The sequence below is a fragment of the Tachypleus tridentatus genome, chromosome 9 (genome assembly GCF_004210375.1).
Source record: "Tachypleus tridentatus isolate NWPU-2018 chromosome 9, ASM421037v1, whole genome shotgun sequence".
NCBI classification, from domain to species: domain Eukaryota; kingdom Metazoa; phylum Arthropoda; class Merostomata; order Xiphosura; family Limulidae; genus Tachypleus; species Tachypleus tridentatus.
In genome coordinates this window covers 45,723,232-45,739,996 of record NC_134833.1, presented here as the reverse complement: position 1 = coordinate 45,739,996, position 16,765 = coordinate 45,723,232, and the positions used below count along the sequence as shown (strand labels likewise).

The 16,765-nt window shown below is 31.9% G+C and overlaps 1 protein-coding gene across 1 annotated transcript in view; it reads left to right on the top strand.

Annotated features, from left to right (window-relative positions):
- Positions 1-16,765, top strand: part of LOC143225183 (dynein axonemal heavy chain 8-like) — a 224,214-nt gene that overhangs the window by 20,399 nt on the left and 187,050 nt on the right. Inside the window, exons 8-13 of the mRNA XM_076454151.1 lie at positions 2,554-2,707; positions 5,103-5,266; positions 8,053-8,155; positions 8,861-8,965; positions 9,371-9,532; positions 12,812-13,036. Of these exons, the coding sequence (XP_076310266.1) occupies positions 2,554-2,707; positions 5,103-5,266; positions 8,053-8,155; positions 8,861-8,965; positions 9,371-9,532; positions 12,812-13,036 (913 nt within the window). The remainder of the gene's footprint in view (positions 1-2,553; positions 2,708-5,102; positions 5,267-8,052; positions 8,156-8,860; positions 8,966-9,370; positions 9,533-12,811; positions 13,037-16,765) is intronic.

Genomic DNA, 16,765 nt, shown 5'->3' with positions numbered 1-16,765 from the left:
CACTTGGTATTTGTCTCAGTGGAAAAGTTTTCTCCAATGGACAACACAGATGAGACACCAGGGAAAAGGTAAGGTGTCTATTCTGGTGAGAAGACATCTGGAACAAAATTTAAGAAGAAGGAGACAAGGAGGAATTAAAAGTGAAATTAAAAGCAAAACAGGAAACACATTGTATTTTGTACAATAAAAAACATGCCATCCAGTATGTTTCCAGTGTTAAGCAATTCTTTCAGTTTATTTTTAGAATTTGCATGTAGTATTAATTTAAATTATTGTTGTATAACCTTTTTGTAAATGTCTTTCATTCATTTTTGAAATGCAGAGATTACTGGAACAAGATTTTAAATATTTTTCACCTATGCCTCAAATTTGTTAACACACGTAAAATGTTCAAACCATAGGTATCTGACTAGTGCAGTGATATGTGCATTACAAGTGATATGGATGCAGTTTGGAAGAAGACTTTCAATGTAACTCTGTATGCTGGAATTACCTGTTGAAAAGAAAAACACAACTTTAAAACAATGCCATATTTCACAAGGGTGTTAAACACAGCCTGATCTACTGATGGGTGGTTCACATAGTCAAGATGCAGTGTATCTACCAAGTAAACAAAAGGTTTTCCAGAATTACTAGTTGATAAGCTCATTTTGGATGAAAAGAGTGTTCAAAAAATAGTCATCTTGATCATCAGTTTGTTCAATGCAACTTTTAAATATTCTTTGTGTGCTGCATATGCTTTAGGAAGACACTCTTGCTCGAGGATGTAACTCTTTTGCAAAGCTCCACAGTTGGGGATTTTTTATCATTAATTTTAAACAATCCTGTAACTGTGACTTGCTTGTTCAGTAAATGTTTAATTTAATCTTCAAGTTTTTCACTGTTTTTGTGCATGACAGTGTCAGTACTCCCTTTCTAAGATGATCCAAGGAGATGTTACAGGCAGAGCAAAACAAGGTGCTATAATCTACATACAAAGTCTTTTTTTTGTAGCTCTTCATGTAATCTCCAGCTAAAATAAATTTATTGTTTTTTTTAATTTGTCAGGTGTCTCCATTTTTTAGCCATACATGGGAAATGCATAAAGAATATGATAAAGTCCATTTCAAATTTTAATTGTACAGTTTTAACTCAAATGATGTGATTGATGCACAACTAAATATATAAATCATTAATCCTACTGTGACTTAGATCAAAAGTTCACTGTTCTCTCTCTTTTTAAATTTATTTTTTCTATTAAGCTTACTATAGTAACCAAATGCACAGCTCTGATGTTGAATTATGTATTATCAATTGTAATGCTACTTCTGTAAAAAAATGTATTAAATTCATAGGAGAAATGAAGGAAATACAAAATATTTCAAGCAAACAAAAATTGCCGTTGACTAGCCAAGTACATAATTTCTATGAAATTCATAGTATCATGCATTTTCATGGGTTTTATTTATCATTACCACACCAACTTAATTTTTACAATAGTACAGACAGCCATATTGTTCCCAACAGTAGCTTGGTAATGCACTTGTATGGCTCCCATAACAGAAATGCTATATAATGAGTGTATAGTAGTGGAGGCTACTCTATGCAACAGATCAAGGAAAATTATATGCTTAGTAGAAGATATATGGAAACTGTGAAGAATGTATGTGAAAGTAGTACAATTATGATGGAAGTGTTTGACTTGCAAAGTTCAAACTTTTAAAAAGTGACGGTAAGCAATTTAGAGTATGCTTATTATACAATACATGAGAATTCAGTAGAAATTTTCCTCTTGATATAACATTAAACGTTGGTGTGAGTAAGATGCACATTAGCACAAGGTGGGTTCAATGAATGCATAGCTGCTCAAAAATCATTGAATAGGAGAGATAACAAACCAGAAGGCTAAAATTGGTATTAGACTACAAACAATGGTATGAGCAAAACTGGAGGAGAATTTTATGGATAAATCCAGATTTAAACTTTGACAATAATAAACAGTATTTTGTTCGATGGTAGAGAAAACACTATTATGGTCAATGTGCAACACTTACTGTGAAGTAGCTGAGAGACCAATACAAGTATGAGGTGTATCTCACCTTGTAGTGTTGTAGATATATGTAAAAGTAATGATATCTTGACTAGAGAAAGGTACGTTGAGCCCCTTATTCATTATATTGAGTATTTCATCTTCCAGCAAAATAGTGTTCACAATAATGCATAATATGTGATGAGGTGACATGTTGGATATATGTAAAAAAAAACAACAGTGGAATAGTGTCCATAAATTGTGATATGAATATTAATAAGGCAATCAAACAACTTGGATGGATTGTAAGGAGTAATGAAAGTAATTCTTAACAATATTTATAGGAACTTAAAAAAAGGTATTTTGCACTATTTTATGCAAACAGAAAACGCTAGTACATTGTACAACTCATTTACTTTTATTTTGTATCTTTTGTAATAATGGATTGTACTAACAATTGTATTAACTATTTAGTTATAATTACTTGATTGTTTATCAACTGTGCATTTCCTTAATTATTTCTAATACTGTATATACATTTTTAGGTATAATGCACCCTTTAGAGCTGAGATCCAGTCTTGGATTCAGAAACTCTCTAATGCTTCTGATATTGTTGAAAATTGGTTGGTAATTCAGAATCTTTGGGTGTATTTGGAAGCAGTCTTCGTTGGAGGTGATATTGCCAAGCAACTTCCTAAGGTAATTGTTTAAACATGATTAGCCGTAATTTTTATTATATAATGATAATAGCAAATCTTCAGGAAAGGTTTCAAAGTTTTGAATTTTTTTTTATTGTTTGATACTTGTGTGTCATGTTTTGTGGTAAGGATATAAAAGTAATTCATAATCCATACAATGCCTCAAGTGTGGTTCTTGAAAGCAGAAATTAAACATGATAATTTATCTTACTTCTTCATTAACATTGTTAGTTATATGACTTAATCATTATCAACCTACAAACAATACTTACAAAGTTTACTCTCCACTAAGTCACACTTTATTTTAAACATGCACATATATAGATATGACCATGCAACATTTTATCTCTGTTCTTAAGTAATCTTCAGACATAAAAAAATAACATAAATTAGGTACAATAGAAAATACATGATCAAAGAAATGTTCTAATTGCATGAAGCAAGAATAGGAGTAAAAGTAAGTATACAGAAACAGACTAAATTAATTTTTTATTATTTAAGGTGGATAAAAGTATATGCTAGGCTTTCATGTTGCTTCATGGTGTATGGATCTGAAAGTAGGTGAGCCATAAAACAAGAAATTGAATAAAAATTTCTTTGAAGATTAATGGTCCTGGAATTTACTCTGGAAAGATTTCATTGCAAAAAAGACCTACAAAATAGTCTAACCATACTAGCAATCCAAAATTCAACCTAAAAAGGGGGTACAAAAATAATCTTGACCTTATTGTAGGAAAGCCACCAAACCAACTTACTACACAGGCCACTGTATAGTAACCAAACAGAATAATTAGAAAGATGTAACCTAAAGATACCCTAAAGAAGGAAAATTACTAAGTCTAAGCTCCACTGAAGGTTTGACAAAATCTGCTGAGAATAGCAAAGAATAAGGAGGCATTTTGTTCATCCTGTGTTCCACATGACAGTACTACAGGACTAATATTTTCCTGTAATATTAACTTTGTTAGAACATTAATATTTCATTTATTTCAGCAAATACATGTAATTCTTACTGGATTAAATATGTTATGAACGTTTGCATAATTCACTTTAGTAGATTAAACAGAGTTGATAATATAAATTTTTATTGTCACCTTTCATAGTAAATAAACAAAACACAAAAATGTGTATGGATTCGTTATGTACTTAAAAGCATTAGAGACGGAATAACAGTAAGTATTACCAACAGGTAGTAGTTACAGTTTTCAAATTGTTTTTAATACCATGAAATAACTGGTACACAAATGTAGACTTATAATGTAAATGATATATACGAGGTCTGTTCAAAAAGTACGCGGATTGACGTCATAAAACAAAATGTACCTTATTTAGAAGTTACAGGTCTGGGACCCCTTCATAGTACTCTCCTCCCCAACGCACACACTTATCCCAACGGTGTTTCAACTTGTTGAAACACTCCTGGTACGCTTCTTTTGTAATGTCCTCCAGCTCCTTCGTCGCATTTGCCTTAATCTCGGGAATCGTCTCAAATCTTCTTTCTTTCAAGGGTCTTTTGAGTTTGGGAAACAAGAAAAAATCGCAAGGAGCAAGGTCAGGTGAGTAGGGGGGGTGAGGAAGAACAGTGATTGAGTGTTTGGTTAAAAACTCACGAGTTCTGAGGGCTGAATTTCGCAGCAACGCGGTGCATCTTCAATTTTTCGGTCAAAATCTCGTAACAAGATCCAACTGATATCCCACACTCTTCAGCAAGCTCCCTGACAGTCAGACGTCGATTTGCCCGCACCAGGGTGTTGATTTTGTCGATGTGTGGGTCGTCAGTTGACGTGGAAGGACGTCCAGGATGCTCATCATCTTCAATGGACTGTCGACCATCCTTAAAACGTTCATGCCACTTGAAACATGCCGTACACTTCATAGCAACATCACCGTAAGCCGTGTTAAGCATAGCAAAAGTTTCAGTCGCAGATTTTCCAAGTTTAACACAAAATGTCACAGCAAGTCGTTGCTCCTTCAAGTCATTCATTCTGAACTCCGCAAAACGAAAAAAATCGCACTTCACTTAAAATAGCATAGCTAATTCACAAATGAAGATATCTGCAATCGGGAAATGGCGTCGTAATCAGCTGATCTGTACAAACCTAGCAACACCAAGCGGATTCCCCTGGAACCAACTGGAGCCGCGCAATTCAAACAGTCCGCATATTTTTTTAACAGCCTTCGTATATAAATATGAACATATAAAAGTAATGTAGTTTTTCTAATCTTCTCATAAACTCTCAGTTACAATTTTAGCAGATTTCTTTTCAGGTGTTAAAATTGTGACCAAACAATGTGAAATAAAAATCTCTTTTGTTAAATGTACATACTTTATGCAAATATCATTAAATTCAAATTTGAAATTAGTAATCTGTGTTTCTGTCTTCTTTTTAAAAAAGGAGGCTAAACGATTCCAAAATATTGACAAGTCTTGGGTGAAAGTCATGACCAAGGCTCATGAGACCCCAAATGTTATAGAATGTTGTACAGGAGGTGAAATGGTGGGACAACTTTTACCACATTTACTGGAACAGTTAGAAATTTGTCAGAAGTCACTAGTTGGGTGAGTTTTTTGTTGTTTCTTTTTCAGTTACAAAGAAAACTAATTTCAGTGATAAAATGATTGGAGTGTTTCTTAATTAATTGGGAGTGTTTGATATATATTGAAATATGTATTGGCTAAACAAGACTTTATATAGTGCATGGGAAAAAAATGGTCACATTTGAAAGTGTTGTTAATTTGTTATACCTTTTTAGATCACAGAAAAATATGTAAAACTATATGTTTTTAAAATGCACGTAACAAGATCCATTCAAATATGATCTCAAATTCTAATTTTAACACTGTTTTTACATATTTTTCTGTTACCTGATAAAAGGTATAACAAATTAACAACATTTTCAAGGTGGACCACTTCTTTGTCCACCCCTATATATTTAAACATGACTGCAAAGTATAAACTGTTTATGGAAGTAGCAAAGTGCATAATTATTGTAATACAACATAAACATTCCTTTTAATGTGGAAAGTGCAATCTAACAGACATTATATGTTTTAAACCTAAAAATGTTAAAAAATGCCCTGACAGATGACAAAGAAGTAACATACATTTTTCAATAAAATCAACAAACCCATATTCTCCTATGAATATCATTAACCTTTAAACTGTAGCCATCATCGATTGATGCTGCTACCTACCACATTCCTGCTGTTTAAGGGTTAACAAAGAGAGAATGCAACCAATAAATCAGTGCATTCTAATCATCATTTCCCTATTATATATGATGAATAACTAACCTCCACTTTTGTCACAGATGACTTATAAAATTTTCTGATTGTTTACAACCATATAATTATCTAACAATCTCTTTAAAGTAAAAAGGTGTGAAAGTTAAAATTTGTAAAATAGCAAGCTAAATGAGTGGCAGGGCTTAATGGTTCCGAATTAAGTTCAAAAGAAGAACACAATATTATTGCATTTCTTTGTGAGTGCACTACCCTGCTATATTTCAAAGTGCTTGAAAATACTTTACCAGAATGGAGTTGGCTAGAAATGCTAGCTACAATGCCCTTGCAAGTTTTTTTTTATCTAATTACTTTAAATACTAATGTACATGTATGTTGGTTTTCATAAACTTGAGAACTTACTGATCCATTCACATTTTGATTTTAAAACTTGTAACATTACCAGCAGTAATATCAGTCATCAACAACCACCAATAAAATTTAAGAACTTGAAAGAATTACAATTTTTTTCAGTAATACAAATAGCATAGAAGAAATCTGATGCTTTTCAGTTGTAGCACTGAAATAAAAACTCATGTTCATTGTTTTAATTAAAATGTTTTATGTTAATGCAACCAATCATCAATACAAACATACATCTAGCTATATATAGAGATTATTTTATCATCCTGGTTATTATGATTTATCTCATTATGTTTGATCTGTTGACTCAACAAAATTACTTGAAAATAAGGAAACTACATAATGCTAATCCTGATAACTACAGATTTATCAAAATAGAAAAATATGATATTTTCACCAAATTTATAACCAATGCAAAAATTATTTCTCTATATTTGGCCACTATATTTATACTCAAATTAAGTTATATGAAAAAAGTGTAGAACTTTCAATAGTTTCTTTACTAACTAAATTATTCTCACAAGTATTCATACTTCATATTTTTATAATTTTAAAAGAAATACAGCTCTGTTACACAAAACAAATTTTGTGCTGTAAATAAGTGCTGCATTCAGAAAATAATTTAGAGTTTCTACTGTGTTTGTTTTTGCTTAATTGAAGTATCATAAATAACTTTTGACATTCAGAATTTCCTTATCTTGCAGACATATTTCAGTATTTCTCTAACATTTACAGCCATTACCTGACTGCCAGGGTTTCTTCCTTTTCTGATCTAACCATTGGTCTGATTTTTTAGTCTTTCATACACCTCTTAATTTCCCTTGACAATGTTTGTTTTTAGACACTCTCTACCTGCAATGGTGAGTGCTCTCTCTTTGTACTATATATAAGCATATCCAGTTAGAGAGCTAATTTATGATATTGATTCACAGAATATTATTTCTGGCACAGAGGAAATTCAGGTCTCTCTCTTTCCATCTCTGATATATACTATGGCATGACAGCTGGTGATGGAGTAAAAGTTGCTCTTTGTTGAGGCTGTGAGTGACATATATTTGGTTCTCTTTGGTGTTCCTCCAGGGGGCTCTGAGGCTGAATTTGAGGACAATTCTCAATATTTTGAAAATAACTTAGACTTGCCTTTTCCTGCATCGTATTTTAGCAATGGATGCATTCCATCACTACAAGACAAAATTACAACTTTTGGCCTTCACTTGAATTCATACATTACCCAAGGTACTAAGTATAATTTGTTTTAAACCTACTGTTGGGTTTTATTGATAGCATTAAATTAGCTGCAACATTCTGGTTTCTGCTTTTGTAGTACTTTCTGAAATGTCTACTTTTCCACTTCTTCTTGGGCCATATCTATGGAGGCAGTCATGATCAGATGCAAAGTCATTTTTAATATAATGTAATCAGATCTCTGTATACTTGTAAGTTAATGAACTAAAGTTCAGTTGTATCTATAGATTTTATTTTGAAATGGGCTTATTCCTTTTAAACAGTTGTATTGTATAAAGTGTAACAGTCACCATTATAAATAAAATAAAATAAAAATTTATTATGTAACTATGTAAATATTAAATACGTAAAATTCCAAAAAAATGCTACATTTAAGTCTTTTCATTTAAGATTTTCAGTACTTTATGATTGATGTTAATCAATATAAAAACTAAATTTAGTGTTATTATATTCAGATATTTGGAAAGCAAGCGCCTTCTATTTCCCAGATTCTTTTTTGTATCAGATCCAACACTTTTAGAAATTCTTGGTCAAGCTAGTGATTCCCATAAAATTCAGGTTGGTTTAGAAACAAATATTTATTTAGGTGTTGATTAGGATATTTTTATTTATTGTAGGAATTCCAAATTATAATTTATTTCTTAAGTATAGAATTAGTATAGTAATTTTTTGTTGAATTACTTCAAAATGTCTTAGAAAATATGATGAAAATATATGTTTAATTTATACAGTAACTTAATGATTAAAATAAGTTTTCTGTAAATAATAAACAAAAATACTGTGACATTAAATTTTACATACAAGTTTTTACACATAATACAATTGTTGCTATTTTGTTAAAAACTTGATTGTATTTTCATATCTGCATGCAAAAGAAAATATTAAAACCATTTTTATAGCTTTAGTTTCCTTTCAAGCATTATGAACTTGAATTTTATTAGGTTTTCAGTGATTCTTTCGTATATGTGAACTAAAGCTGTAATTTATTGGTATATGCTACTCACTTTAAAAATTAATACTGAACGCTTAATTTTTCTTATAAAGTCATATAATATAATAATGAGAATATTTTATACATTGAAAGAATATTTTAAAAAATACTGATTTTCAAAACAATGTACTTTTTGTTTTGTTTTTCTGTTATAATTTTTCTTGTATACCATGTAATTTTTAAAATCTTTGAAAGGACAAAACTGCCATCTTCTGAAATACTGATGAAATATTTGTTTGTGTGTCAATTAATCCATGTATATATTATTTCAGGCTCATCTTTTGGATGTGTTTGAGAATGTGGCTGAAGTGCTGTTTCATGAAAAAGACTATGATCGTATTCTGTCAGTATATTCAAGAGAAAAAGAAGAGATAATGGTATATTATTCTCATTTTGTAATGTTCATTCAGATCATTCCATGGACTCATTGTAAAAACCTTTTATTTGATATTCCATTATTTAATCTTTTACAGTCTCCAGCCAACATATTTCATACAGTTTAAAATTTTTAAATAATTCTCTACTGTAGAATTTAAAATATTTTGTTATAAACTACTTTTTCTTATTTTAAAATCATTTGTGATTTGAATTGCCAGTTGACTTAATTTTTATAGTTAAATTTATGAAGTTTTGTATTTTTAAGCTGTTTTTTTAATCAAATGTACATCAATGGTTTTATAATAAACTTGATAAATCAATAAAGAATGATAATTTTTGCTTATGGTCTTGTGACATACAACTGTACTTCATTAATAAAGTTGAAAATATTTTAATCTTTATAGTTAGAAAAATCAATAATGGCCAAAGGAAATGTGGAAATATGGCTAGGAGAGTTGCTGAAAACACAACAGAGGTCTCTACATGGCATTATTAGAGAATGTTATCAAGCTCTTGATGATTCAGATTTTAAATTAATCCCATTTTTGAAGAAATATATAGCTCAAGTATGTTATTGCTTTCTGTGAATGTTTATTCATAGTAGAAAGTACCTTTTTTCCAATGTGTATAAATTTTTTATATGATAAGCAGTCATGCAAATATAAAGTGAAATCATTTTCTTTAATTAAATTATTTTTTGAATAATGTAATCAAAGCATAGATATATGTATAGATATAACAGAATAATGCATATCATGAACAAATTAGAAATCACTATATAACATATGAATTATAATAAACAAGCTGAGTTACCCATCCTTTTTCTGGGCTATGAACTCAAAAAATGTGTGGATGGCTACTATGATAAATAATACAAAAATCCTAACTTTCATACAATTTATTTAAAACATAACATATTACAGTATTAATTGTTAATTCACCAAATTCTTGTATACGTTTTAAGAACTCAATATATATACACTTAAAACACAGTATATACTGTGCGATAGGCATGGTCACTTTGCATAAAGAGGTAGTGGTAGTTTGCATAAAACACAGTGTTTTATATGACTAATTAATAAATGGTCATTGGCCAAAATTGTAAAGTCCATATGTGTTTTGTTACATTGTTCAGGCATATCCTCATCATACTTATTCTGTATGAATAAGATTTCACCATTAAATGGACAACTTGTTCCTTCTATTCCATTTCAAGCAGGACTCAACCATTCACACTCACCAACGTCTTTCTGTGACAACTTGAGTTGGCTGGCTGATCAAGTTGGAAAAGTTAATCTTTTGATCTACCTAATATTTAGAGCATTTGGGAGGCCTTGTTCAGCATTTTGCCTCTACATTCCATGGAACTTTTAGTTCACCATGCATTTTTAGCTTGGTTACTTCTGCTTGCTTTTGGGGATGTGGTTATCCATGAATGCATTGGTCCCTCTCAATCATGCCTATATGCAATTCCTGAAGGAATGAATGGAATGTTGTATGGGAGCCCTTTTCTGTCACTGTTCCCTTTCCTTCTTCTCTGAGATATGGTTTGCAGTGGTGGCTAGACAAGGCCTATTCATCAGCAGGCATACCATTTTCTCCCATGTGTCTGAATATGCATCTATTCACAAGTGCTTCCCTTCAGGGATAGGGGGGCGTAAGTCAATCACCACGAAGCTTTGGGCCATTGTCTGTGGATGAATTTGTCTTACATATCAAAGTACTTGAACTTCTAGTTGTTTGTCAGGCACGCATCACTTACTTTTTCTAGCTCACCAGCTCTTCAGTTGGGATCAGTCTCACAAATACCTTTGTGTACCCTCTCATCAGATTGCTTTGTTAGTTGATTTCACTGGTATACTATACTTCTTGTCAGATCCTTGTGACTGCACCTTAATGACCAGCGCATCCTTGGTTCCCAAGATTACGACATCTTCTCTTACCACTTGCCTCTCTTTATCAACCTTGATTACTTGGTCTACATCCAAATATCCCATCCTAAGTCTTTATGTCTGGTTCTTGGCAAAAGGATTCAGCTTCACACATTGAGTTGCCTTTTTGTCTACTACTTTCCGATGCCCATTTTATGCTGGAAGGGAATTTCTTGCTGTGAGCCTTTGGTAGTTCAGGTAGTGGAATTTTTCTCCTGGGTCTTTGATTGTGGGTCTTGGGTCTCCTTCCTTTCCAGATATTGGGTGGTCTTATCCCATAACTTCAATTTTTTAGCTAATGTAGGGTTTTTAGTTCCTCTTATTCTCTTTGTGCTCATGCATTCCTTCTGCATTCAAAAGTATCCCATGCATTCTCCCCTTCCAGATTGGGACATTAATGTGGCCCTCCATGCACTAACTTTGCCATTGTTGAAGCACTTTTCTCATGCATATTGTTTTATTTGTACCTTAAGATTTATTTCCTTCTTCTCTTTGCCTGTAAATGTTGCCTGTCTGATTTGTTTGCCACTGACATTTTGCATACTCTTTATGATCCTACCTCCTTGCAGCTTGGGAAGATATTTTCTACTTTTCTCCTATTTCCCTTTCTTTTATCTACAATCTCTACTCTCAGCTGGACCTTGATAAACTTTTCTCTCTCTTCAAGGACCTATGGTATTATATTGCATGGTTACCTATCATCTGGGATACATCAAATCATGTATTTAATTCCCTGGTAATTCTTATCCCTTTCTGTTCTTTCCCCTTCTTCCTTACAAATTGAATCTACTTAAAGGTCCATTTTGCCTAATCTTTTGTATGTGTTGTATGTTTCCTTGCATCAAATCTATTTTCCCTTGCTTTTCATCTTCATTATCCTTTGGAGGAGATTTTGCAATATGGTATGTGGACTGTGCTCATTACATTTATCTCTCTCTGTCTTCACCATATCACACTTTCATCCATGTTAAGGTTTTGTTTTCCACCTTTGTCTCTGGTCCAGACTTTAGTGTCATTTGTGCACTTAATCAAATGTGAAAAAAGATACAAATGTTGGGCCAAGATTTCAACAAAGTAACAATTAGTAAAGAAAATTGGGTACAACAAGAATTTGTATTAACTTTTGAAAGAAAAAATGTAAAATTATGTACATGTCTCACATTATTATTTGTTTAATTTATATTGTTATAGTATAGAAGGTCTGTATGTCTTGGATGAGCTTTTTCATATCTGTGTACTATATGTAGCTCACTTTCCCTGAAGAAGTTATACTTGTTAAACAATGAGTCAACTAAGCTTTTTCTTCATTTGAGCTATTATATTGTGTGTTTATACCTTGTGAACGTCCAAATATATCTGTTTTATCATATATTAAAGTTTCAATATTTTTTGTTAACTTTGTCAAAATAAGTTGTAAAAGATATTTCAATGCACATATCTGAATTTTAAACTTGCAAATAAATTATAAACAAAAATTAAAAAGAATCTGTGAATTATCAGCACAACACTAAATTTAGGATAAGGATTTGTGAATCTTTGAATTATTTTGGTCCAGAAACAGGTTAAAACCAGACATTCAGATCATCATAGTTCTTACATTGCTGTACAGTTTCAGTACATTTCAGAAAAACAGGACTTTACTGCAAATGTATCAAAATGTTTCTTTCCAATTTTACTGAACATATTGTTCACATACATATTGGTGTTAGAAAAAAAAACATTTGTAAACTTAAATAAACATTTTGTTTCATTCATTGCAGTTTTGTTTTTTCTGATTATATATTGTCTTATATTTTTGCAGCATAAATAAACATATTCATTAAAAGCTATAGTTTAATTTCAGCTTTAAGCCTTTATTATCACACAAATATAATACAAAATAATTTAGAAAATATCTTGCCTTTTATTCCCAAGGTTTCACTTCTTGGCTTGCAGTTGTTGTGGACAAAAAACACCGAAGATGCCTTAACCAGTGCTCGACAGGACAAGAAGATAATGAATTTCATGAATAATAAATTTATTGAAATTCTAAGAAAACTAATTGAACATACTACTTATGATATGACAAAATATGAGCGAGTAAAGTTTGAAACTTTGATCACTATACACGTACACCAGAAAGATATTTTTGAAGATCTTGTAAGTACTTCTTACAGTCTATTTTGAACTGCTTGAATAAATTAAGAAACTCATTTACTGTATGTTAAACACAGTCTGTAGGTGAATGTAGTAATAATGCTATTAACAATTCATTTCTGAAAAATGTTGTCTCATTTTTCTAAATTTCTAGCTAAATCATATTTTAATTTAAAAGAAGGTGTAGTCCATATGATTCAAGTAGAATATTCTACTTGAAATAACAGTCACTGTAAGTAACTTTTACTTTCTTCCATTGTAAAATCTTAGCATTAAATTAATTCTTATATGAATAATTTACAACTAATATACATATATCTGCTTTGCATTTTACATGTATGTATCTTTTAAGTTTCAGTTAAAATTAACAGGCCCAGTATGGCCAGGTGGTTAGAGCCCAAGAGTTGGTGATGGGTTGCGATGACTAGTTGCTTTCCCTCTGGTCTTCCACTACTAAATTAGGGACAGCTAGTACAGATAGCCCTTGTGTAGCTTTGCATGAAAATTCAAAACTAACAAACAAACAATACAATTAACAAAACTTGATATGCATGACATTCAAAGAATCCATATTTCAGAACCACTGTTTAATAATAATTACTGGTTCAAAACAGCTACATATATACTTTTTAGGATTTTAAACTTTTAAATTAAAACTTGCAATTTCAATGTTTGCAGTTATCTAAAGTATAGTGAAAATATCATCATGTGCCTCATATATGCTTATGATACCATGCACAGTTTGCACATTTAAAGTAAAACAGCAGAACGAAATATGAATAGACACAACTTTCTAAAATTGTTTAAGGTTTGCATTTAGGTCGTTTTGAAAGCATAATCTGGGATTACTTACATGCGTGGAATATTATATCATAGCTCCCATTTTCATAAGTTAGTATGTGTGTTTAGTGTTTATGTATGTAAAAATATATTTAGATATATTTTCAAACTTCTGATAGAGAAGCAGATCTGCCAGCAGCAGTTATGTGTAACTTATGGTGTTGCTTGACATTATTAACTGCTTTTTTTATAGTTACAGTTCTAATATTAAACAAGTTGGACTAAATATAAAATGTGCAATTTCTTATATTTTGAATTATATGCTAAAATTAAATTAATATATTATGGAATAAAATGAAACAATGTATAAAACATTTTAAAAAGCAAACAGTAAGAAAATCTTTGAAACTAACATCAAGAAAAATAACTGATTCTTGAGTAAACAAAAATAGACAAAGTAACAAAAATATACAAGATGTAGTTGAATTTGAATAAGAAAAACAGCAATAATTAAGTAGGTGTTTAAAATAGTAAAATAATAGTTACATAATATCTTAGTGGGCAAGAAATCTCAAAATCCAACTTTATCTGAATTTTTGATGCAGCAAAACTTTGAAATATGTTTTAAAACTTAATGACCTTGTAAGGTTGTGCTCTATAAAAGAAATGCAAGACCATTAAGGCTTTCTTGCCTGATTGTTAATCTTTGTATGATTTTGATTTTTTTTCATTTTGATAAACAGTATTTTGGTTCCATAATCAGTGGTTAAATACGATGCCTAAAATCCCCATAGTTACATTAGGAAAAAAAGGTATTCTAACTTCAGCTCTCAAAGATTATTTATTTAACAACTCTAACGTTTTGAGAAATGTACTTCCAAAGTTCACTTTATAAATTGCTTTCATGTTTTACTTCATTGACTATGACCATCTATACATCATTCTCATATTTGCAGAAAACTAAATAAATTACTGATATTTATTGACTACAACAAACTGGCATGTTAATATTCCAATTAATTAATAAGCTTGGAAAAACATTTGCCTTGAAATCTCTCTCCTCATTATCTTCTCCAAATTTTATTTCTGGTGTTTTATCATAAAATTATTTTCTTTGTGTGCCCCCTTGTTGTGGATATCTGTATAAGGTGAGGAGACTTCCCAGAGAAGGTTCTATCTTTTCAGTTTACCTCCTCTGAGATCTGAACGTCCACTCATATATTTGTCATGCATGGTAACATGTGAAGGGGGGGGAGAGGATCCTGGTGGTTGAAGGGGTCCAGCCCAAACTTCCCAATTTGGCCTTGAATTCCTATAGACAAGAGGTCCCCTTGGGTTAATCAACTGATCCTGTTGGGCTAGGGTCAATCAAGTATCAGTGTTAAGCATTTTCAAAGGGTATTATGGATATTCTGTCAGATGCTGATGTTTGGGTATAGTACTTCTGAAACCCTGGCATTGCTGCAGTGACCTTGTTTCACATTGTAATGCATACGCTTTTAATGTTCCATGGTTACTGAAATCTTCTTTTTTTATTATGAATCTACAAATCTAAATAAAAATAGAATAATAAAAAAAACAGATCATAGGTAAACAACCACGTCTTGAAATTTGAACAATAGTCTTCACCTCAACCTGCACCTGTACTTCATTTACTGATTTTTCATTCCTTGTCTGACAAACGTTTAGGCCAAATGTATCACTTTTTTAATCAGAATAAATTAGAGGAACTTGCTGCCTCTCCTGAGTCAGTCAAGAAGATACGTTTTGAGGACATCTACCCCAAAATACAGAGAACTTCTTTTAAATTTGAAGGTTAGTTCCCATGCTACTTTGAATTCCTCTTGAGGAGTTATTGTTGAGAGGGATTTGATGAACACAACTGAGTCAAAGATCCTCACTGGTTTCTCAAACCATGGAATTTCTGCAATGGGGAACATTTCCGCTCATAAAGATGGAATTATGCTAACTACCAATATTTTAATTTTAATATTAACACACCCACACTTTGCTGTCATGCTTTGACTAGCTGTTTCTGTAAGGTCTTAAAGAAGATGGTTAATGCTCACCTTGTTTGGTTTCTCACATCAAACAACCTCCTCTTGCCCACCCAGTGTGGGTTTCATCAACAGCTCTCCATCATGGACTGCCTGATTCAGTTTGAAATGTCAATCTAGCAAGCCTTCCTCGAGAGGGAACATTTTATTTTCATGTCTTTTGACCTTGAGAGAGTTTACAACACTGTTGAGTCATGGCATTTTGCAAGACGTCCACTCATTTGGGTTTCATGTCCATTTACCCCTTTTTGTTTGGAATTTTTTAAATGACAGGCAATTTCAACTCTGTGTAGGTTTGACACTTTTGCAATCTTTTCCACAGAAACTTGGAGCCACTACACAACTTGCTCTTACTGTTGCAATTGGTCTTTATGTTGATGACTTCTACATCTTCTCTAAGTTGTGGAACATAAAGTTTATTGAGCTGTAGCTTCAGTCTGCCCTCAATCACTTGGTGAAGTGAATCACAGCAAACAGTTTTACCTTTTCTTTCTCCAAAACCATTTCCATACACTTTTACCACCAAAAGAATACACACCCTGATCCTCAGTTCTGTTTTGGTGATACTGTTCTTTCTGTAGTCTCTGAGGTAAAGTTCTTGGGGCCTATCTTTGACCGTAAGCTGATTTTCATTTCTCACATTAAGCAGCTACATGTTAAGTATACAAGGACACTGAATGTCCACCATTACCTTGCTTCTACCTCTTGAAAAGCAGGTTGATGTTCTATGCTCACAATCTATTGTGCTTTCATTTGCTCCACACTGGAATATATTTCTCTGATCTGTTGTTCTGTCAGAATCTCAGCCTTGAGCATGCTGGATTTTATTTACCATATGGGGCTTTGGCTCTGCATGGGGAATTTGCATGCTTCTTCTGTTCAGAGTTTGTAGAAT